This window comes from Patiria miniata, unplaced genomic scaffold, assembly GCF_015706575.1.
Source record: "Patiria miniata isolate m_02_andy unplaced genomic scaffold, ASM1570657v1 HiC_scaffold_12, whole genome shotgun sequence".
Taxonomy (NCBI): domain Eukaryota; kingdom Metazoa; phylum Echinodermata; class Asteroidea; order Valvatida; family Asterinidae; genus Patiria; species Patiria miniata.
The window spans coordinates 4496226-4519228 of NW_024037050.1; the positions used below are offsets into that span (position 1 = coordinate 4496226).

The 23003-nt window shown below is 40.4% G+C and overlaps 2 protein-coding genes across 2 annotated transcripts; both read left to right on the forward strand.

The window, feature by feature from the left end:
* Nucleotides 1–13: 13 nt before the first annotated feature.
* On the forward strand, nt 14–17044 carry LOC119745935 (small nuclear ribonucleoprotein-associated proteins B and B'-like). The gene is made up of 6 exons (XM_038222642.1): nt 14–164; nt 2265–2528; nt 12494–12662; nt 13586–13642; nt 14682–14798; nt 15884–17044. Exons 1-6 carry the CDS (start codon nt 162–164, stop codon nt 15922–15924), a joined length of 651 nt encoding a protein of 216 aa, XP_038078570.1. The 5' UTR covers nt 14–161; the 3' UTR covers nt 15925–17044.
* On the forward strand, nt 5394–10133 carry LOC119745922. The gene is made up of 6 exons (XM_038222603.1): nt 5394–5563; nt 5718–5792; nt 6243–6317; nt 6422–6499; nt 6673–6741; nt 7042–10133. The coding sequence occupies exons 1-6, from the start codon at nt 5540–5542 to the stop codon at nt 9247–9249; spliced, it is 2529 nt and encodes an 842-aa protein (XP_038078531.1). The 5' UTR covers nt 5394–5539; the 3' UTR covers nt 9250–10133.
* Nucleotides 17045–23003: the final 5959 nt, after the last annotated feature.

Sequence of the window (23003 nt, forward strand, 5' to 3'; positions counted from 1 at the left end):
AGACCGTATTGAAACGAGACGTCTGATTGGCTTGTGATCCTTGTTTGACCTTTGTGCTCAGCACAAAACGTTTTGCAGGCGGCGCGTCTCGTGTGATTTGCAAGAGTCTGAGGAGACGCTGTTAATTTCTGCAGAAATCCGCCGTCATCCATCACTTCAAAATGGTAAAATGGAGTTTATCATGTATAATGAATTATGTATTTACAGGATCTGTACCTATTTTGCAACATAAATGTAGTTCTGCCGGCAAATGAAGTAAAAGAAAAACCCACCAAATCTAAATAAAATACAATAGTAGTGTCAGTAAAATGTAATGTACATTTGAATGGAATGTATGGTCCAATGCTGTTTATGTAATTTATTAGTGTAAACATTGCCATGATTGCCATTGGCCTCCATCCTCCGTTAGAACTAAATTATTTTAGATTAGAAGGTTAAATTTTGTCAAAAATGTTGCCCACAAATGCACAATTTTTGGCCGCAGAAAAAAAATTGGTTTTTAAAAAAATTTTTTTTTGGGGGGGGGGCTATTTTGACGTTGGTGGCGCCACTTGGGGCCTACACCCCTATCAAGTATCATACTACTCAAAAATATGCCATTATTTGTTAAGAAAAAATAAAAATTATTTTCGCGTCGCGGTGAGCAGTAGTGCGTGCGGTGCGGTGATAGAGGAAAGGACTGGAAACTTGTCTAAAACAATGTCTATTTCTAGCTGTGACGGAAAATAGCCTTTGAATCATACGAAACAAGACGGCATACATGTAATAAAAAGCATATGCGTCAGTTGGGGAAAGTCAAACCTCGTCTCCACTTCCTGCTTCCTATTGGAAATGAGTTTGGAAATAAAGTAAACACTAGGGACGAGGTTGGCGTGAGTCCAGTAAATCACATGAATCAAGAGGAGGTCAAATTTCGTTCAAATGCAAGGTTTGCAGTAAAAGCAGATTTCAAGAAAGTTTCATATGTGACTTGTGATTGCTTATCACACGGTAAAATAATGTTCAGTTTTAGGCCTATTCAGTTTGTATCATGAAGAGACAATTTCGCTAGGTTCAAAATGGTGATGGAGCTTGGCATAGTTTACAAGCCACGTTCATGAATCTAGGCACATACATCACCAAAGGGCAAATCGTGGGAATTAAAAACAAAATTACCACAAAAAAATTGAGTGAGGAGCCTTATCGGTTGTTAAAAATGTATGTACACGTACACGATTCCCACAGACTAGGGCCAAAAAAAATATAGTTCTGCTTCCGATTACATGCCTTTCAAAAATAGGGTCGGTCTGTCGGAATTTTTTTTTTTTTGCCAATTTTTTTTATGCAGATTGAATGGGGTATTCAATTATATGCGAAGTTTTAGCCTGAACTATTTCTATTGCACTACGAAAGCTATACACGAAATGGCAACAAAAAGTGAATAAAACCTACCTTTAATTATTGTCAATATATTTACGTTCGATAATTTCAAAAAATAATGGAAAATTCAGGCCGTTCGCACCATATGCACAACGCTAGTCAAGACTCGAGGAGCTGGCCAAAACTCCGAGGTGTGTAATGCGTGCGTGTGTGGCGAGCGGCCCACCATGGGCCGTCAGAGCTGTTTTTACCGTCAACAATTTCGGGAAACACGTGGCATGTATCACTCCAAATACGAGTAGTGCGATCTCAAAATGAACTCCTGAACACAGAAAATACATACACAGACAAGCTAGATCAATTCTGTAAATAAACTTGCAAAAATGTTCTTTCTCCATCGGTGTTTTCTTGGCATTTTTACGATGTCGAATCCGACCAGTTGACAGTGGCCTGCACTGTACTGGTTACCGCATTTTCATTATGTCTTCTAAATTGGCCCCTGTGCGGCGCGGCGGGAACCAGTCGTCGCCACAAGATTATAGTCACCGTGCGTGACATCGAATTGCGAAGTAGTTTATCGCGAAGCGAATTTGTAATAACGGAGGTTTTTTTGAAAAAAAAGCGAATGTAAGTAAGAAAACAAATAAATACAAGCATTTTTGGATGCAAAAGGGTTGTTGAGAGGTATTTTGTGAAGACAGAAAAGACAGATTTTATTTGTATCTATTCAATTTTTTTTTAATTTTTTTTTTTGGAATTGCCGATAAAATTTTTAGGGTAGCAGCCTAAAAATAGGGTCGGTCGGGTAACCGGAAGCAGAACTATTCTTTTTTTTTGGCCTATTCAATGTGCAAGACCTCAAATAGTCGAGTCAAGTTGATGTAAAATCATTTTTGTTGTTGCAGACGGTCGGCAAGAGCTCCAAGATGTTGCAACACATCAACTTCAGGATGCGGATATCCTTACAAGACGGCCGCACCTTCATCGGCACATTCCTGGCCTTTGACAAACACATGAACCTGGTGCTCGGGGACTGCGAGGAGTTTCGCAAGATCAAGCCCAAGAGCTCCAAGATGCCAGAGAGGGAGGAGAAGAGAGCCCTGGGTCTGGTGCTGCTGAGAGGGGAGAATCTCGTCTCTATGACGGTGGAAGGGCCACCTGTCTCATCGGTGAGTGCAATGATTGAACCTGGCTAACCCAGACTGTAAATGATCAGGAATAGAAAAATCTGGGAAACTAACCATCTGAATACATGGCACAATCTCTTAACACTAACCCTCCTCAATCCTCCAACATCAACCAGTTGCTTCAGAGGATTTTGAAAGAATGGGGTTGTCATTTCATCGGCTGTCAGCTCGCTAACGAGAAAGACGACACCTTAGTCATGTACATGTACATGAATTCAGGTGACGGGAGTAGTATGCCTCTGAATAAAGGGTTGATTTTGGAGAATGTCAAGATCTTAAGTTGTACCATGCTTTCTTAAGTTCAGCCATGCATTGCTGTAGACCTACATAATATTGGATATCATCAGGGCCTAATTTCATGACTCTGCTTTATATTCTGCGCTTACGATCACCATTTTGTGTTAAACGGGCAGACAGAAAAATTCTGTGCTAACCCTGTGAGCACAGAATCCTCAGTTACGGGATGGAAAATCCCTCGCTAACCCATGAAATACACTTGCCATAAACACAGACGTTTCTGCTTTGGTAAGCAGGGGGTTCTCGCTAACAGTAAGCAAAGCCATGAAATTGGGCCCTGTAAAAATGTGTTGGATGATTATGAAGGCAGCGGTCACCCTTCCACTGAAAAATGGAAAAGTGAGCAATATGTACGAGTGAGCAGGCTTTGTAGTGACTCATACCATGGATGATTCTGTCACAGTTTTGCTGTCCCATTTTTAAGGAAGATTTCTCTAGAAATGTTTTCAAAACAGGTTGTGCCATTTGTTAACAGTACTACCCACAATGAACAAATCACGATGCATGGTAACCTATAGAAACATCCAATGGTCCACGGTATTATTGGACCATGCACCACGAAGTTCAGTACATGTTTATTGTGTACATTAGCATGGTTGGCGGTATTGCAGCTAGAGCGTTCGTCAAAACTGTATAAGCATGGTCATAGACAGCGGACCATGCATTGTTTGATTGTATTAAGCCTCCTGCTTTCTGAACAGTCACAGACAGTCAAAAATCAATCCGCTTCCCTGCCATGCCTTTTACACAGACTAGTCACCAACAGTCAGATCATATTTTAAGCAAGCGCTGTGGCTAGTCAAATTCAGTCAACAGACAAAAGCAGGCAAGTGGTAGGCACAGCTGGCATATATCAATCACCTACAGTCAAAGCATTGCAGTATCAAGTTACATTAACAGTCACAGGCTGTCAATCCTGCTTAATGTAGGCTGGGAGCTATTTACTGTTAAAAGACAGTCACTTGATTGATTTGACTGAAAGGACAACTTTGTAAAGAAGGTTTGTTTGCATAGGACAGTTTATCATGGTACATGTACATGGTGCTGACTTTTGTTTTATACATGTACAGCATGGTCAGGAATGATTTGTGTATACGCATGTTATTATATGTGTCATGTAGCCCATTAAATGTTTTCATCACATTTTGCCACGAGTCGCTCATCTTTCGAGAGTGTGGTTTTTTAACCCTAACCCTGCTGAATCCAACAGGATCCAACTACATGTACATCATATTCCCGATGGAGCCTGTTGGATTTTGCGGTAAACCCCTTTTGTTCATTCCTGATTTCAATACGATGGATTCAGCAGGCAACTGAACTGCATTAACCTAACTCCCCAGCCTAATTTACTAGGAACCATACCCATTCAGGCAAATTCCAACACCCACATGGGAAATTGTACACTACACACACACTGTTGGAGTTAGTTTCTGGAGGTATGCCAACCCCAGTGTAAAAGACCAACTGTTTAGGGGAACTGTACCTATCCCAACAGATTGAAACACAAACCTGCTGTTGAACTTTGATGGGTTGTGTTCGGTTAGGGTTAAAACGCCAAGTTGGACTCTATTTCAGTCAGCAGACAACTGAACTGCATTAAAACGTCAAGTTGGACTCTATTGGAGCCAGCAGACAACTGAAAATAAGGCACAGTGGATTGAGCAGGAAACTACCGTTGGACTCTGTTGGATTTAGCAGGGCAGTCCTGAGGAACTACTAGGGGGCTAAATTAATTAATAAAACATACCGGAGGGGGGGGGATGTATAAAATTTGCATTGAACATACGAATCTTAGTTATTAAGCCATAGCAAAAATAAGAGTTCTACATAAAACAGATTGCATATCCAAAGTCTGAAACTAGAAAGTTAATGCAGAACACAAAGTCCACCAGAAAAATGCTGGAAACTATAGAGAGAGAAATGAACACTCGGCACTCCTGGTACGCCTAAGAAGTCAACAAAGCGATGATGCCATCTACAATGGAGATATCAACGTAAACATCGACTGCGAGGTAAGAATATTTCAATAACATCACACCAAGACACAACCCCCGCCCCCTATTTTACCAAGGCGTTTCATTATTTCATCGTAGACCTTTTAGTTCAGATTTTGTTTCGCATGTTATTTTTCTATCACTCGGTGCCTAGGTCTTACACATTCTCATTTCACACAAAATTTTACTAACATAAGTCTCGAACAAAGAGGTTGTGCTATGTGTTAAGACAAAGTCAAAGATTAAGTTAATTTCCCAGATGTTTTATTCACCTTTTATGATGGGGTTATTTATGTAAAATTAAAATGTTATATGTAAGAGTCGGCAAAAAAGTAAGCGGTTTGGCCATGTTCCAGCTCGGAATGGTTTTTGTGTATTAAACCTTAAGCACTTTTATTACATTGTACTTCACCGTATTTAGTCCTTGACTAATTCATAAAACCAGTGTTTAGGCGGTTTGGGGTTGTATAAGTAGTCACTGTAAATATGAAACTAAATAAAGAAATATTCACATTTTTCCAAAAATAAAAGATTTCATTGAAATGTGTATATATTTTTAAAAGTATACTGAAGAATTCATTACATTTCCTGACTAAAACTGTAGCTATAAATACATGTTTATTGAGTTAGTTTTATTATTTCAATTGATAGGATGAAGAGGTTCCGTCTTCAAGTGATGAAAACCCTGGACCTTCCAAGTGGATGTTGGTCGAAGAAAATGAAACTGTAAGTACAAAAAAATGGGGTTTTCTTAATACAAATGAGAATGCTACCACTGTGTGAAATGTTATTGCCAACTTTTTTTTTATCAATTTGATGTTTTATCATTTGTTCATAGATGCGAATTTAAAATTCCTATTTTTGTCTTTTTAAATGACAGGCTGGCGAGGGACAGTCTTCAAGGGAGGAAAATCCTGGACCTTCCAAACAGACGTCACTTCTGGGAGATGAAGCTGTAAGTATAGAAGTTGTGGATTTTGTAAACTTGGTACAAATGTGAATGCTGGCTTGATTGTAAATTTTCCTTTTAACCCGAACCCTGCCAGATGCAACACAGTGCATCTGATGTAAAAGCCTGGTGCACTTTGATGCATTCAGCTACCAACACCAGTGCATAAACGGCCGCTTCTGAGACAATGAGAGCTAGTCCCATTGAACAATGCCACAGTTGTATCCTGCTGCATTCGGTGACCACAGACTCTGAGGCAGTCTGGCCTTGAGACTTTTGGCCTGATAGATCTTGCTACACTGGGCAGGCTTGTCATTTAGGAACAAGTGTTGCATGTTGCTGCATTTAGCAGGGTTTCAACCAACTGGAGGGTAGGGTTAACAAACATGAATACTTATTTTTATGTTTGCAATTTCTTTCGGTAGAACGTTCCATTTTTGTTGTATCATTAAACAGGATTCTGAGGGGCCATCTTCAAGCAAGGAACATCCTGGACCTTCAGAACAGACTCCAGTTCTTGGAGAGGAAGATGTAAGTACAAAATAAACACTTTTTTTAGCACAAGTGAGAATGCTACCTGGATAGTAAATTTTATTGTCTAGCACAAATACTTACACGTTTATCATTGTTTACAGGAGCAAGGTCCTTCGAAGGGATCGCAGACATCAGAAAGCAGAAAGAGGAAAAGCTCAGCCTTAGCAGAGGATGAAGTGGTAAGAAACATGCACTGTATTCACATAATGTGTCCTGTAATAAACGAATGAATTTTCAATTTCCCAAGTGTCAATTGTTTTCAGTCATTTGCCAAATGTAGGCCGGGAATGGGAAAATACTCCCAACTATACTCCCAAGGTAATTTTTGTTTTCAATCTATTGTTGCTTGAAGGTAAAACAAAGGCCAGTGAAAAAGACTGCTGGAGAAATGGGAGATGCAACTTCAGGGGCTGAAGAACAGGTAAAGAGTCTTTCTATATATCATATTAAGTCTCAGTTTCAGAAGTATTAAATGATCAACCCTGTTTAATTTCATTTTGATAAAGTAATAGTATCTTGGGTATTAGAAGTAGTTGTATAAGTGATTTGTTGAGGGTACATAAACTACCCGCCCAATATCTACCAAGGGTCCCCTCAGCTCCGCAGTATCTCCCCTGACCCCTTCCCCACCTCCCTACCCTATCCCCTTCCCATCCTACAGCTTCAAATGAATGAATTATGATTAACACAAGCTTCTTACTCCCATACATGTGAAATACAGATCGTAGATGTGATCATGGATGAGCCAGCACAAGATTCACAAGATCAAGAAGACGAGGATGACATTGATTTTGAGTACATCATGCCACAGGGCCATACTTTGAGAAGCTTGCAAGAAAAGGCTGCTGCTACTTTTGAGAAGCTCCAAAAGGAACTCGACAAGATAAAGGAAAGTGCAAAGAAAACTGTCGAAATATCAGATGTACCTGATGAACCTGAAGCACCCTTGTCTCCTTCAAGGAACGACGTGGACAGTGGTGCATCAGTGGCCTTCCCTGCGCAATCACTAGTGCCTCCAAACCTAACAGGAGGCCAAACGATGGATGATGTCATGGACAGATTGGAAACCATCACCAACAAAGATGGAGAGCAACAGCTGGTGGTTAGACAGGAGGTGCTGCAGCCCCTGGCAACCCTTGTTCCTGATCACAAGAAGATTGGCAGGGAGCTGGGGAACATGTTGTTCCTTGATCAAGAGCGATTGAAGTCAAATTGTCGGGGAGTGAGAGGAATGGACAGACTAGATCCAAAACGATTGAATGCCATGAAGAGAGCAGTGTTAAAGTTATGCCCTGGGAATAGCGAAGAGCAAGACCAGAGGTGGAAGGCCGTCAAAGAAGCTGTGGATGCATCCAGTCGTCACGTTAGAAGGAAGGCTAAAGACTATTTGACTGTTGAAACAGGCAGGTTTGAACCTGGTGCTCCCCTGCCTCTGTCAAGGGATAACGTAACCAACGATGCACCACTGGCTTTCCAGTCATCTACACTGGTGCCGCCAGCATCCCAACCACTACCAACTCCCATCTCCATTTCAGTCTCTACTCTTGACACCATGCCCCAAGCTTCAACTCCAACGCTGCCTCCTTGTTTGAGACAGATGACAACTCCGATGCCTCATACTCAAACAGCACCTCATGTACCCCTGACACTGCACTCGGAACAAACAATACGCATTGACGTACTCGAGAGGGAAGTGGCCATTTTGAAGGAAGCCATCCCCCTCCAAGATGAGAAATACCAACGATTAATGTCCATATACATGAGAAACTACACATACCTGACCAAAAGCCAAACGATGGCTGACATCATGGACAAATTGGAAACCATCACCGATGAAGACGGAGAGCAACAACTGGTGGTCAGACGGGAGGTGCTGCATCACATGACAGCCCTCGTTCCTGATCATAAGAAGATTGGCAGGGAGCTGGCCAACGTTCTGTTCCTGGCTGAAGAGCGATTGAAGTCAAATTGTCGGGGAGTGAGGGGAATGGACAGGCTAGATCCAAAACGATTGAGTGCCATGAAGAGAGCAGTGTTACAGTTATGCCCCGGGAACAGCGAAGAGCAAGACCAGAGGTGGAAGGAAGTCATAGAAGCTGTGGATGCATACAGTCGTCACGTTAGAAAGAAGGCTAAAGACAACATGACTGTTGAATCGGGCAGGTTTGAACCTGGGGCTCCCCTGCCTCCGTCAAGGGATAGTGTTACCAACGATGAACCTAGTGCTCCCCTAGAAAGCAATACCAAAGACAGTGATTTTTCAGGGGCCTTCCAGTTATCATCATTACTGCCTCCAGTATCCCAGCCACATCCCTACCCTGTCTCCATCGCAGCGTCTACCTCATTTTCAACAATGGCTCCTTTGCCAACGCCAACACTTTCTCGGCTGTCTCCAACTCTGATGACACCACTTATTATTCCCACATTTCCCTCTGACCAACTGACACGGATTTCAGCACTGGAAAAGGATGTCGCCGGTCTGAAGCAGGCTGTGGCCCTCCAAAGTGGGAAATATCAACATCTGCTCTCCTTATATGTGAGCTCTAACTCCAGCGGAACAAAAAGCGAAACCATGGAAGACGTCATGGACAAATTGGAGACCATCACCGATGAAAATGGAGTACAGCAGCTGGTGGTCAAACAGGAGGTGCTGCTGCCCCTGAGAGCCTTTGCTCCCGACCATAAGAAGATTGCCAGGGAACTAGGCCACATGTTGTTCCTTGACGAGGAACGAATGGCGTCCAATTGTCGGGGGGTTAGAGGATTGAGCAAACTACATCCAGAGAGGTTGGGTGCTCTTAAAAGGGCGGTGCTTGAACTGTGCCCGGGGAACAGTCAGCACAGAGATCAGATGTGGAAGGATATCAAAGAGGCAGTGGATTCATACAGTCGTCATGTCAGGAAAAGGATCAAGGACAAAATGACTTGAAATAGCGAACCAAGACAAAGGTTAGGTAACATCCCCTGGGTAAGCACCTGTCGGCTCCACCTACCTGTCCTGCCCCTGTCTGTCCTGGCCCTCCTATCCTGCCCCTCCTATGAAAAAAAAATTGTGTAAAACTGACAAGTGAGTTTGTTTAAATTGCAACAACCTAAAACAGCCTACAGAAATTGCAGCATTTAATTATTAAATCCTTAGATATACAAGTTTCTTTACACAAGGTTAAGCAATGAATGTTTCTTTCCAATTACGGAAGATCATAGACACAACATCCATGTGTAATGAACATTATGTATTGCCATGATAACATCCAATTTCAATTTATTTGAAATGTATTAAAGTTTGATTAAAAGTATCAGAAACCCATATTTTATAGTGCAATAATCCAAGAGAATTTTGAGGAATTCCATTTGGAATTGAAGAAGCGACCCAGATAGGTCGTGAACCTGTTCAGTAAGTTTAAGTTCAGTTGTCTTGTTTCAACAATCAAATTTACAATGAAAATCTCCATCCATCCAGTTCGTTTTTGTATAAGGTCTTTATTTTTCACTACATCTCTATAGACTTACATTTTTTTAATATCACAAAGTGTTGACATCTTCCAGCATTTCTTTTTTGCCATGAGTTTTTTTTTTTATATTCTCTCCATGTTATGAGAGATAGCCTATCACATAGCTGTTGCATGTGTGATGGATTTTAAAACCAAATGAAACTTGAAGAGAGACATGCATGTATTTAGTTCAGGTTCATGCATGCATGAAGATTTGTTTCATAATGTAAATGTATACATGTAGAGTTTGCAATCAAAGAAAAGCTGTGAACTGAAGTACTATATTTGACAATTACATGTATTAGGCAAAAATACCAAAATTGAAGAAAAAAAATATTTAGAAAGACTTTGTTATTGGAATACACTGTATACACATCATTTGCAAACATTAAAAAACAAAACTACCAAATTATTATGAAATACATGTACCTTACTGGACTGTTAGTGAATGACAGTCTAAAGCATCCTGTAAAATCATGGCACCTAGTGTGCTGTCATTTTCAAGAAAAGTTATATTTTTGTATAAATCCTGATTATAAAATATCAAATAATTCTTCACATTGATTCTTGAGGTTTCTAGATTTTGACTGATAGCATTCCTCCAGGGTACACCTTCTTAAATAAGTCAACATTAGGGGATCATTAAATGTTATTCATGTAGTTACATGTACATGTACTTTGTGACTTAATCAAAAATGTCTGTCCTTCGTTTACGTAACACTTGTAAAACAACATCCACTAAATTTTCTAAAATACAAAACCAGTTACATGTACATGTATATCATTTGCAGGTGAGGATATTTGTTCTAAGCTTGCTATGTTTACAGCAAAAATTGAGAGGCAAGATCGTAGTTTTATCAAACGTAAAGGTCTTCTCAAATGTCGCACTTTTGGGCCCATTAGTGTGGAATTGCACATGTACATGTACATCTGTAAAAAAAAATCTTGCATTTGCTGCATGCGGTCGTGGGTGACCCAAGATGGCGTACAGCTGCTTCAATGCATTGGCATTATCAGCCTGTCCAGTTCAGTGTGTATCCTAAATATTTTTGAACGTAAAGGTCCCATAGCCATTACTGGCTGTAGGGGCAGTGGGATTTTAGAGGTCCACTGTGTCTTGGGCGCAGCATATGAGTGGCGGGGCCCAGTCCTCTCCTCTCGCCGTCTTACCTTCCCTGAATGAATCGGGTACCCATTTTTTTCACTCTTGGATCGTCAGAGAGAGTTTTTAGGTTTTGGTCCGAATGGGATTCGAACTGCCAACCTTCCACTCTGTATCTCCACGCTCTAACCACTCGGCTATACAAGGCCCCTTTTGAAGCACCTGTGTAAATGTCATTCTGTTGGAACGTTTGTTAGTTCATAATTTTAAGTTACGCCTATATTGTTAAGATGTACTTCATTATTGGTTTATATAGCTCTTTTTTAATGAATACTTTGTTACGTAAATTCTCATGTTTTATTTAATTAAATGATAATTCTTGAATGAAGGATGTCTCATAAATTCAATTGTTTTCATGGTACTGTTTGAGCACCAGTTTAATCCTATGCAAACATGCATTCTGTGGCAAGTTGTCCTTGCAATCAAGTGACTGTTTTCAACAGTTATAAATGTCCAGCCCACATACATTGTAAAGCAGGATTGACTGGCTGTGACTGCCCGTGTAACTTGAAACAGCTTTGCTTTGACTGTGGGTAATTGATAAGCCAGCTTGCCTGCTTTGTCTGTTCGTGGTCTGTTGACTGAGTTTGACTAGTCACAGTGCTTGCTTGACATATGATCTGATCACTGGTGACTAGCCTGTGTTAAAAGCATAGCAGGGGAAGTGGATGGAAATGTTGACTGTCTGTGACTGTTTAAATAGCAGGAGGGTTGAATCAGTATTTCAAATTCCAAAATTCACACTACACCCGCCCAGCTGCATTTTGCGCGACATCGCGCATTACACACGACGCGCACGCCAATGTCCTTATAAGGTAAGGAATTGTAGAGGGACATTCCATGTTATAGTCAGAGGGGTGTTTGATACAAAATGAAGTAACAAAATGGTTAGCAATGTCTGGCTTTTGACTTGTTTTGATTTTTAGAAGGAAAATATTTTTTTTACCGAAAAGGTATTTATGAATGGGAATAAATATGTGTTCGGTCGGTATTAAACACTCTGTTTAAGACCAGTTACATTAGTGAATGGAAAGGTTTATGGCAAAAGGATGAGGACTTTGCCATGCAACGTGATTTGTTTACTGTTGGCCCTACTCCCCTAAGCTCTTTGGTAAAGAACCTTCCTGCATCCTCCAAACAAGTAGGAGGTCCTGTCCAAATTATCTGGCAATAGCCAGCAGTAATTACCCCTAACCCTGCGGAATCCAACAGGATCCAACTATGTCACATACATGTACCCGATAGAGCCTGTTGGATTGAGCAGTTAACCCCCTGTGTACATTCCTCATGCAAAATGTTGGATTCAGCAGGCAACTGAACCGCATTATAACGCATTGTTGGACTCCGTTGGATTCAGCAGACAACTGACAATGAGGCACAGTGGATTGAACAAGAAAGTCCGGTTGGACTCTGTTGGATTTAGCAGCCCTGAGGAAGTACTAGGGGTTAGGTTAGGATTTGTTGAGCTTGATTGTACCGGTACCTGATGATATCTAATTTTGGTGTTTTTTGCATTTTAGGGACCACGTGTACCCTTGCCCGGTGTTGGCGGTGGCCCCGGTATGGGACGTGCAGCAGGCAGGGGAATCCCAGCACATGCTGCAGCAGCTGCAGCAGCACCAGCAGGTCTAGCTGGTCCAGTCAGAGGAGTTGGAGGTCCATCACAACAGGTCATGGCTCCACAGATAGGTATGTCAGAAAGGAGGGGGGGGGGGGAAATCGGTCTTGGTTTTCTGGTTTCTACCACTTTAAGTTTTTAAGTTTGTTAAGTTTAATGTCAATACCTTCCGCATGAATTTTATTCAAACCTGATAAGTCGGTATTCAAAATGGATTGTTTTGGAGGATGTGCATATACGTATCAGAGAAGTAACTTAGCCTATCCCTTGGAGTGTGTGGCTGTCAACCCTGTAATTATGTCAATGCAGTAAAGGTGGGGCAAGGTAAAAATTGAAATGTTTTGGAAGGTGGTAGTAGACAAAGGGTTAAAGACAATTTGTTGCAATGTGTCAGTTTATCTTCCTCTGTTGTGCATTGAGGTTTAGGGCATTGCTATGATGTAGACCTGTGTTCTGGAACCAAGTACCCAACCAACTTGCTGCGGCATGGGGTACCAAATTCTATTTTATCAGTTCATGCATGTAACTTTCCTCGGATCAGCTGATTTCCTCGTTTTTTACTTCTCCTGAATGCCATTACAAATTGAAAAACACTGTACATACATTTACAAAGTCTTGCAGGGTTTGGAGTTTCCTCGTTTTTTTCTAAATTCCCGATTGCATGCCTGTCAGTTCTATTATCCAAACTCGAGTCAGTTCCTGTTTTGGAACAAAGCCAACCTTAAACCCTGTGATTGATTTGTAGTTTGGACATCAAAAAGTGATGACATTCGGTACACATTTCCCAAATGACCGTTCAACACACATTACTTAGTTAATAAAATACAAAGTCATGTTTGTGACATTAATGTGAGAACTTCATGTACATGTATATGTTGGTAAACCAAATTCCAGCTTTGGCACATTAAAGGAGAAAGTATATTAGTTTGTAGGATACAGACTTTTTGTTATGTGTGCCTGCATGATTACTTTCAATGTGTTATCATGTTTGCAGGTGCGCCACCTCAACAGTACCCTGGTGGAAGGGGAATGCCGACCAGACCTCCTATGGGTAAGTTGATGCCAAGTTTGAGTGGCACGTGTAATTGGCCCCACAGTTTAATTTTACTTTTCTGTGTGAAATTTCTCAAATCCAGCATGTATATTTGTGAAAACTGAGTCATGGTATCCAGAAACTCGCTCATTCATAAATTCATTTACCTGCCAAAATACTACTCTTTGCTAATAAGTGCGTAAGTGTTGATTTGAGTCTTCTTGTACATGTTCCATTTTTAGACATAATAGGGGGTCATGTGCAGATTGTTCTAAAATTGACCCTTTTTTTTCAATTAAATGTTGAGTGTTTGAAACTTGTCATGTAAAAGGGCCATGACATGAATTTTAATTGGGAACATAATTTGTGCAACTTTCTACTCTTAAAATATATGAAAACAATTTGACATCCCTTTTGGTTAATTGTATTGAAAAGTGCACTTCTTTAAACATTAAAAAATGTCATGCTTTTCCTGACAAATGAGAGCGCTGCTGCTGTGATGTCATTTCAGGAAGACACTGTTCACTTTAAGGGTTTTCTGTTCAAATTGGGAACCCCAAATTTACTAATTGAAAACATTTGTGAGAAAATTGTGCTCGTTGGCCTACTGTCTTGTATTGAAACAACGCATCCCCCAAAAAAGAACATTTACGGCAGCAAAATATCCAAATTTCCGGCAAACTTTGGTGCTGAAATGGCTGCAACATTGAGGTTTCTGCCTGAAATCACACTTTGCTCATGAATATGCAATTTTCATTAGCATAAAACCAAAAATGGTACCTAAATGCCCTCAACAATGGCAAAATGAAAATTGAAAATGAGGTTAAATAGGACACAAAGGTGCATTTTCAAGGATAGCATTTAAAAAAAAATTACATTACATGGGCCCTTTCAAGGGCTCTCTCCCTATTTTTGCCACCTTGAACTGATCTGATTATGTGAAAAAAACTGCTCGGACATTTGGACTCTGTAGCCAACTTGGCCTTTAAAACCTAGACACACAGACACCTTTTTTCCCTGTCCAAATAACATGTTTTCCTTGCCATTCCGTACTCAGGTAGAGGAATGCCACCCGGCATGATGCCGCCCGGAATGAGACCCGGAATGCCTCCACTCATGGGCAGAGGAATGCCTCCACCAGGCATGGGAATGAGACCACCCATGGGAATGAGAGGTAAGGGCCAATTAGCAGTAAGGCGTCTTTAACCCTAACCCCCTTGAGTGATTTACTAGGAACCTTCCTCACTCTTGCAAAATCCAACAAAGCAGGGTTGTGACTTGAGATTTGGCAGTAAACTGGTTTTTGGTTACCCATAAAAGTTATATATAACAAAAGAAGTGGGTATTTTAAGGGCTGCCTGAATGCTAATTACAAACATATACCATAGACCCTACGTTGCTCTGGGGCCGTCGGCGACCCTCACGCCCTCTGGTGAAAGTTTTGTGGATTTTTCATTTTACCCCAATCTCACCCCTGAACAAAGTCAACACTCAGACTTAGCAATAAGTACCAGCGGTATTTTCCCTTACCATGCTTACCAGTTGGAGAAATCCAATGCCAATCCATTTTGTTCTAAAATTTGAAACACAGTAGGCAGGAATCAGTATGGAATTTAGAGCAGTCCTTCATTAAAGGAAAATCCAGGAGAGCTATGCATCACTCTTCTCAAATCTCTGAGGAGGTTATCGCCTCTTCCTGTCATTGCATTGAAGTTTTTAATTACATTCTAACTAAATAAATCACACTAAATAAATCAGTGGGGTTGGTGCGGGCTTAACGCAGGGTTGAAAACGTGCAATATTTCACACTTGAAAGTGTTCAACCCTGTGCCAAATTTTGCCCTGGGTTGAATTCAACCCTTCTCCAGACCAGGGTTGAAGTTTTTAACCCTGGTTGAAAGTCTCGCCTGGGTTCGAGACAGTAGTAGTAGCCGAGCTAAATAAGCTTGGTTTGCACTTATCAAGTGTGAAACAACACAGGGTTGAATGCGGGGTTGAAAAATTAATCGGACAAGGTTCGCCCAGGTTGAGAGGCTCTAGTGTGAAAAAAAAGGCCTAATATTGATGGTGATGTGCTACATTTTCACTGCAGAGTGGTTACATGTACTTGTGTCCACAGCCCATAACCATACACTGAACTTCAAAAATCACACCAAGGAGCAGGCTGTGGCTGGAAAATAATACAGTCACATTTAACTTGTTTAATTTTTCCAATACATTTGGGATGATATTTTCTGCTTTGTTTTCTTTTCTCTCCAGGCCCACCCCCACCAGGAATGAGACCGCCACCCAGGAATTAAGCAGGTCGCATCTTCTCCCTGGACCTGTCCGTCGACGATTGCGTCCTTGATACACCGTGTAAAGACTGTACTCCTCCCCTCGTGGTGGCATAGTGCTGCACCAGCAATTGACAGAAGACAGATTTTTGAATTGAAAGTTTTTAAATTGTGAAACGTGCAGGTCAGCCCTCAGTCTCGTCCCTCCGCACTAACTCTCTTGGCCAAGGTTTGGGGGAATGTACATGTATAATGAAGATGGTGTGGTCCTGTTCTATGCATTACTTGTCCAAATGCTGTCACGGACTGAAAAGTACAGATTGACTTGTTACCTTCAACTTGATGGAGGGATTGGACAACATAATCATGTTGGTTTGTATATATTTCAAGTTCTAGTTTTATGATACGCTTACAGTCCACGGAAAGAATGTTGCAACCTGACGGCACTTTTTTCTTCATTTATCATCTCAATGACAGTCAGTCATTGTAAAAAATGATGACAAGACATGAATCTGGGACTGAGCAACATTTCCAATTTTGTTAGGAAATACTTTGCACATTTTCTTGACTCTCTGTAGACTTTGTACACAACTGCTGAATTGGCGTCAGATTGTAACATTCTCTCCCAGTCCACTTGCACCTGACATCACAATTGTGCTTAAAATTTAGAAATAAGCTCTAAATCTTTAAATTCCTTTTCACCTGTTCATACATGTGCTGGCTTTTGCTGAAAAGTTTTTTAAGTTCATGTTGTTTAAAGTAGAGATTCTTCATTTTGTAAATGTTTTAATACTAAGGGGTTTATTTTTAATAAACAGGCATTTTTTTAACACGTTGCTTCTTACAAGTGTGGAATGCGGTTGGGAATGTCAGTGTGTCACATTCTAGTAAATATTCAATTCTCTCACTAAGGCTCCCAGTTTCGCTTGAAACCAATAATTGTTTTAAAGCCATACAAAGTTGACAACGGGACTGTTTTCCAGCACATGCGTGTTATGATGGAATCCTCCATATAAATGTACATGGCAGTATTTTCTACTTACTAAAAATTGGGGCCCAGTACAACTTCACTGGCTACCGTAATGGTTCATTTTTTTCCCAGTGTGTATGTATTTATAAATTCGTGTTAGTTAAAATATAATTTTTGATGCGATCAAGCTACATGAGTCGTTTGTCGGGAATTTTCATTTGGAGATACAGGCCAAAATAGGATCACTTCATCACATCACTTTAACACATCTTTTGGTGTTCCGACTTCCATAATTTTTGAACTTAAGATGGTATCAGCATGCGGTTTTCACAGCAGTAATGCAAGATTGTGCTCTTTTCAAATCTGTTATAAACCAAATTTTGACCGGGGTCGACAAACGACTCATTTAGCTTGATCGCATCACATTTGCCATGCATACCAAAGTCACAGTTGAATTTCTTTTTGTGAAAAAGTCAGACCTGCTTAAATTTTGTTTTCCCCCAGGAAATTGTTCGAAAGACAGATTGATATACGATGTACAAAAGTTGCGATATTGGTTGTAGGTTGTCGATAAATCTCCATGTAACATTCCTTAACATGCTTAAGCATACTTAAAATTTGGGTGTGGTGGGCGAAACAACCCTGATGTGACAAGTCTGCAGGACTAACGGGTAATGGGTATATTTTGAGGAACAACTATTCCTCAAAACATACCCACTAAGCTACCTGGCACTAAATTGTATGTGATTATGAAAGGACAGTTTCTGATTGCTTTTTTGTAACAAGTTTATTTTTAGTATTCCCAGGATCTGTAGATGGACTCTCAATAAGTATGATGTAAAATAAAATTTTGAGTACTGAAACAAGAAGCTTGTGTGGTTAATGGAATCGGGTTTATAACTTTAATAATTTTCCCCGCTGTTTGAGTAATTCGGCTTGGTACGTTGTTATTGACGAAACCACCGACATTTTGATAAAACCATTTGTGTTCAGGCTGCTATTTAAAAACAAAAAACGGTATGTTGACGTATGTAAAACATTGAAATGTTAAAGTATGAACTCATGAAAAAAAAGTTCTTAAATGTATCAAAACTTGAAACTTTTATACATGTTCCAAAATGTGCTGATGGCCATTTGAGTTATAGTGATCTGTGTGTATTGTACTATACACACAGATCCCCCCCCCCCCCCCCCCACTGCTGTGACACCCCAAAAAAATTATACTGGTATAATGCCTGCCTGTTCAAAATACGGTACACCATTATGTAAATCTAGTGTTAATAATCATCGAATTTAAACAGCGCCCCCATTGAATATGGTACAGCCCCCCCCCCCCCCCCCCCCCCCCGCGAAAATTCCTGGATCCGCCCCTGATAATAAGGGCATGATATTAGTTACCCAGAATGCCATCCCCACAAGATTCCGTGAACTTGCTCATCAGCCCTTCCCAGCCCAGTACCCTAGGCCCTGTTTGCAATGAGTCTGGGTGGCCGGAGGGGGGGGGGGGGGGGGGGGGGGGGGGGTACGAGAGCGAAGTGTGCCCCATACGTAAAATAAAGATGGACATCATGAACAGCGTCCACTAGTGTAATGTGGTATCGTGGTTAATGTTATTTTCGTCTACCGTTTTTATGTTTTGGGGTTTGTTTTTTTAATTAAGGATCGAAGAACGTACTGTTTGCCATATTTTTCATTCAGTAAAACAATGATATATTACAGGCTGGAGAATGATTGTTGGGCTTGGGAACAGCAAACGCTGATTGCCGCTGGCGGTTTTGGAGCGGTAGACCGCCGGTGGTATGCCGCTGACTGCCGCTGACTGCCGCTGGTGGTCCGTTGACGGGTTTTTAGCGGCAGGCCACTGGTGCTATGCCGCTGATAGCCGCTGATTGCCGCTAGCGGCTTTGGAGCTGCAGGCCACTGGAGGCATGCCACTAGCCTACCACTAGGCGGACCGCTGATAGTTTGGATCGGCGTGCCGATACGCCAACAAGCCGCACCCCGCGGTCACCGGTGGTCCGTCCGGTGGTGGCTTGCGGACTGGGGACTCCGACTACTTTTCTACACCCATAAAAAATATATCATTCTTATAACAATAACATAGTCCGCCAATCCGCAACAGTCGGATATAAACATCTGACGGGCCTGGACCCCCCCCCCCCCGCAAAAATTCGTAGATCCTCCCCTGTACGCACCTGATGTTCTTTTTTTTTAAAAACCTACGGTGTTCATTGTTGCGTATATTTACGATAAGTATGTTTTATCACACGTATCGGCCTACGACTAACGATACGGCCGTATTCAATTTTCCAAAAAGTAAAATGTTGACTAGTTTTCGTCCATCGAGCCAAAACAGATGCACACAGCAATTTTCCACGTTTCTCCGCCTATTAAGACAAATTGTTTTTAACAAGAATTCAAAGGAAGCAGTATGGCCTAGCGGTTAGATCCTTATCCGCGAATCGCAGAGCCCGGGTTCGAATCCCGCCGGTGTCATTTTACCTTTCAACGCACGCATTCACTCAATATAAGATGTTTTATTTCCCGTCGTAAAATACCAACTGTACCTTAGCTTAATCGGTAAGCACTGCGGCTGGTACTGTCCGTGAGTTCCAGGTTGGCGCCTTCGTACAGGTTCAGGGCATGTGGTCCACTCGGAGGATCAGGGCTTAGGGGCCGCCCTGTTCCTCCCTTAGCTCTTTGCTTTTACATGGTGCCTGGCCCTCCGGGGTTATATGGATGGACAGGGAAGGAAGTGTGTATTGGTCGGGGACGCCGAGACCCTGGAAGAGAACTAAGGGATCGGCTGGGGCATTGTTATGGCTCAGACCGATCCCTGAAAGCTTGACTAGCACATAACTTTTTGATTTGTTTTACCCTCTATCTTTTATACTTTGGTTTAGTTTGGTATCTACAGCTGCTCGGCAGGTCTACGGGTAGTATCAAAATTGAAACAAAGGTGTATGTCATAAATCAATGAATATTTCATGATTTATTTCATGATTGGCTGGGGCATTGTTATGGCTCAGACCGATCCCTGAATGCTTGGCTAACACATAACTTTTTGATTTTTTTATCCTTTTTTTTCTCAAAACTTTGGTTTAGTTGGATATTTACATCTGCTCGGCAGGTCTCCGGTAGTATTAAAAACGATTCAAAGGTCTATGTCGCGAATCAATGAATATTAAATAATTGATTATAATCAAAATTAAGTTCCGTTCGATCAATATAACTATACCTTAAATTTTATGTCAATTGCAAATTGCGCCAATAATAAACTATTATTGCTGCAATTTCCAACTGATGTAAGAAACGCCATGTACAATATTATACCGGAAACAAAATAACGATGCATATTATTACAATGTTTATGACAGAACGGGGGGGGGGGGGGGGGGGAGTAGACCCCCCCCCCCCCCCCGCCCCCACTGGATCAGTGGCGCAACCAGCATTCGGCGGGGGGGGGGGGGCTCAAAATTTGTTTCCAAATTGTGTACAAATTCCAAAAATAAATGCCAAAAACTTTGGCCGCAAAAAAATGTTTTTTTTTTAATGCTTGACATCGAAATGAAATTAAATTGAATTTTCGAATGAAGAGCTAGACGCTCCGATCCTAATTCGTTTTGAATAGTGTGCGCAATTTCAGAACTGGAGCGCGCAATTTAAAACCAACTTTTAGAAATGTGTAAAGGCCTTCAAACTGGCTTGATATTTTTGTTCCTCCTTTTCCGATATTTTAGCGACTATTTTACCCAGTAGCGCACCCAGGATTTGCCTGAGGTGGTGGTGGTGGGGGGGGGGGGGGGGGGGTGCTTACAATTTTGTTTTTTTCATCCGAATCCATTACTAACACATTGTCGTAAAAGTTGGTATCTGAAAATTTCTATCATGCAAAACCCCTTTCACCGGGTGTTTGTGTAGAAAATATCAGACGGTTATTTATTACTCCCCACCACGTTCAATTACCTTCGGCAGCGACCGCAAGCCCCATTTGAAAGAAAAGGTTAAGACCGGATCAAGGTACCAACTTTTACAACAACATTCTGGTAATGTTTGCTAAAAAAAAACAGCAAGGTTTACCCCTTGCAATTAGATTTTTCATAAAAATCTGATTTTGCCCAATTTTGCTAAAAATGCAAGGTTAACCCCTTACAATCTGCAATTTTCCAGAAGCATCTAATTTTGCCCAATTGCTAAACACAATGCAAGGTAAACCCTTACAATTTGAATTTTTTTATAAACATCTCATTCTGCCCAATTTTACTAAAAAATCAAGGTTAATCCCTTTCATCTGAAATTTTTCAGAAACATCTGATTTTGCCCAATTTTGCTAAAATATGCAAGGTTCATCTCTTACAATTTGAAATTTTCATCAATCTCTAATTTTGCCCAATTTTATTAAAAAAGCGAGGATAATCCCTTACATCTGAAATTTTTCAGAAACATCTGATTTTGCTCCACTTTGCTTAAAATGCAAGGTTAACCCCTTACAATCTGAAATTTTCCAGAACATCTGATTTTGCCCTATTTTGCAAAAAAATGCAAGGTTCACCCCTTACTCATCAACATTTAATTTTGAATAATTTTACTTAAAAAGCAAGGTTAACCCCTTACATTTGGAATTTTTCAGCAACATCTGAATTTTGCCCAATTTTAGTTAAACATGTACCAAAGATTGCTAAAAAAGCAAGGTTAACCCCTTCCAATTTAAGGTTTTTCAAAGAAATCTGATTTTGCCCAATTTTGCTAAAAAAGCAGGGTTAACCCCTTACAATCTGAAATTTTTCATAAACATCTAATTTTGCCAAATTTTATTCAAAAAGCAGAGTTAAGCCCTTACAATCTTAAATTTTTCAGAAACATCTGATTTTGCCCACTTTGCTAAAAATGCAAGGTTAACCCCTTACAATTTGAAATTTTCATAAACATCTAATTTTTTACCTATTCTGGCAAGGTTAACCCCTCACAATTTTAGATTTTTCATAAAAAACTGAGTTTGCCAAATTTTGCTAAAAATGCAAGGATAAACCCTTACAATCGGCAAATTTCCATAAAAATCTGATTTCGAACCAATCTTCCTAAAAAGCAAGGTTAACCCCTTGCAATCTGAAATTTTCCATAAAAATCTGATTTTGCCCAACTTTGCTTAAAAAGCAAGGTTAACCCCTTACAATTTGAAATTTTTCATAAACATCTCATTATGCCAAATTTTGCTAAAATTGCAAGGTTTAGCCCTTACAATCTGCAATTTTCCAGAAACATTTGATTTTGCCCTATATTGCTTTGAAAAATATGCAATGTTGACCCCTTACAATCTGAAATTTTTCATAAACATCTAATTTTGCCAAATTTTGCTAAAAATGCAAGGTTAACCCTTCACAATTTGAAATTTTCATAAACATCTAATTTTGCCCTAATCTGGCAAGGTTAACCCCTCACAATTTTAGATTATTCTTAAAAAACTGAGTTTTCCCAATTTCGCTAAAAATGCAAGGTTAACCCCCTTACAATCGGCAAGTTTTCATAAACATCTCATTATACCCACATTTGCTCAAAATTGCAAGGTTAACCCCTTACAATTTGAAATGTTTCATAAACATCTAATTTTGCCAAGTTAAGCCCTAACAATCTGAAATTTTTCAGAAACATCTGATTTTGCCCAATTTGTTAAAAATGCAAGGTTTACCCCTCACAATTTTAGATTTTTCATAAAATTCTGATTTTGCCCAATTTTGCTATGCAAGGTTTACCCCTTACAATTTTTGATTTTTCATAAAAATCTGATATTGCCCAATCTTGCTAAACAGCATGGTTAACCCCTTACAATCTGAAATTTTCCATAAACATCTGATTTTGCCCAAGTTGCTAAAAAAGCAAGGTTTACCCCTTACAATCTGAAATTTTCCATAAACATCTGATTTTGCCCAAATTTGCTAAAAAAGCATGGTTAACCCCTTACAATCTGCAACTTTCCATAAACATCTGATTTTGCCCAATCTTGCTCAAATGCAAGGTTAACCCCTTACATCTGAAATTTTTCATAAAAATCTGATATTGCCCAATCTTGCTAAACAGCAAGGTTAACCCCTTACAATCTGAAATTTTCCATAAACATCTGGTTTTGCCCAAGTTG

What these genes read in the sequence shown, in the direction of transcription:
- LOC119745935 (XM_038222642.1), top strand. An exon ending in AAGGGCCACCTGTCTCATCG is followed by an intron (nt 2,529 to 12,493) that starts GTGAGTGCAATG and finishes TTTGCATTTTAG; the next exon opens with GGACCACGTGTACCCTTGCC. An exon ending in GCCGACCAGACCTCCTATGG is followed by an intron (nt 13,643 to 14,681) that starts GTAAGTTGATGC and finishes TTCCGTACTCAG; the next exon opens with GTAGAGGAATGCCACCCGGC.
- LOC119745922 (XM_038222603.1), top strand. Translation starts at nt 5,540, where the DNA reads ATGTTGGTCGAAGAAAATGAAACT. An exon ending in CACTTCTGGGAGATGAAGCT is followed by an intron (nt 5,793 to 6,242) that starts GTAAGTATAGAA and finishes ATCATTAAACAG; the next exon opens with GATTCTGAGGGGCCATCTTC. An exon ending in CTTCAGGGGCTGAAGAACAG is followed by an intron (nt 6,742 to 7,041) that starts GTAAAGAGTCTT and finishes TGTGAAATACAG; the next exon opens with ATCGTAGATGTGATCATGGA.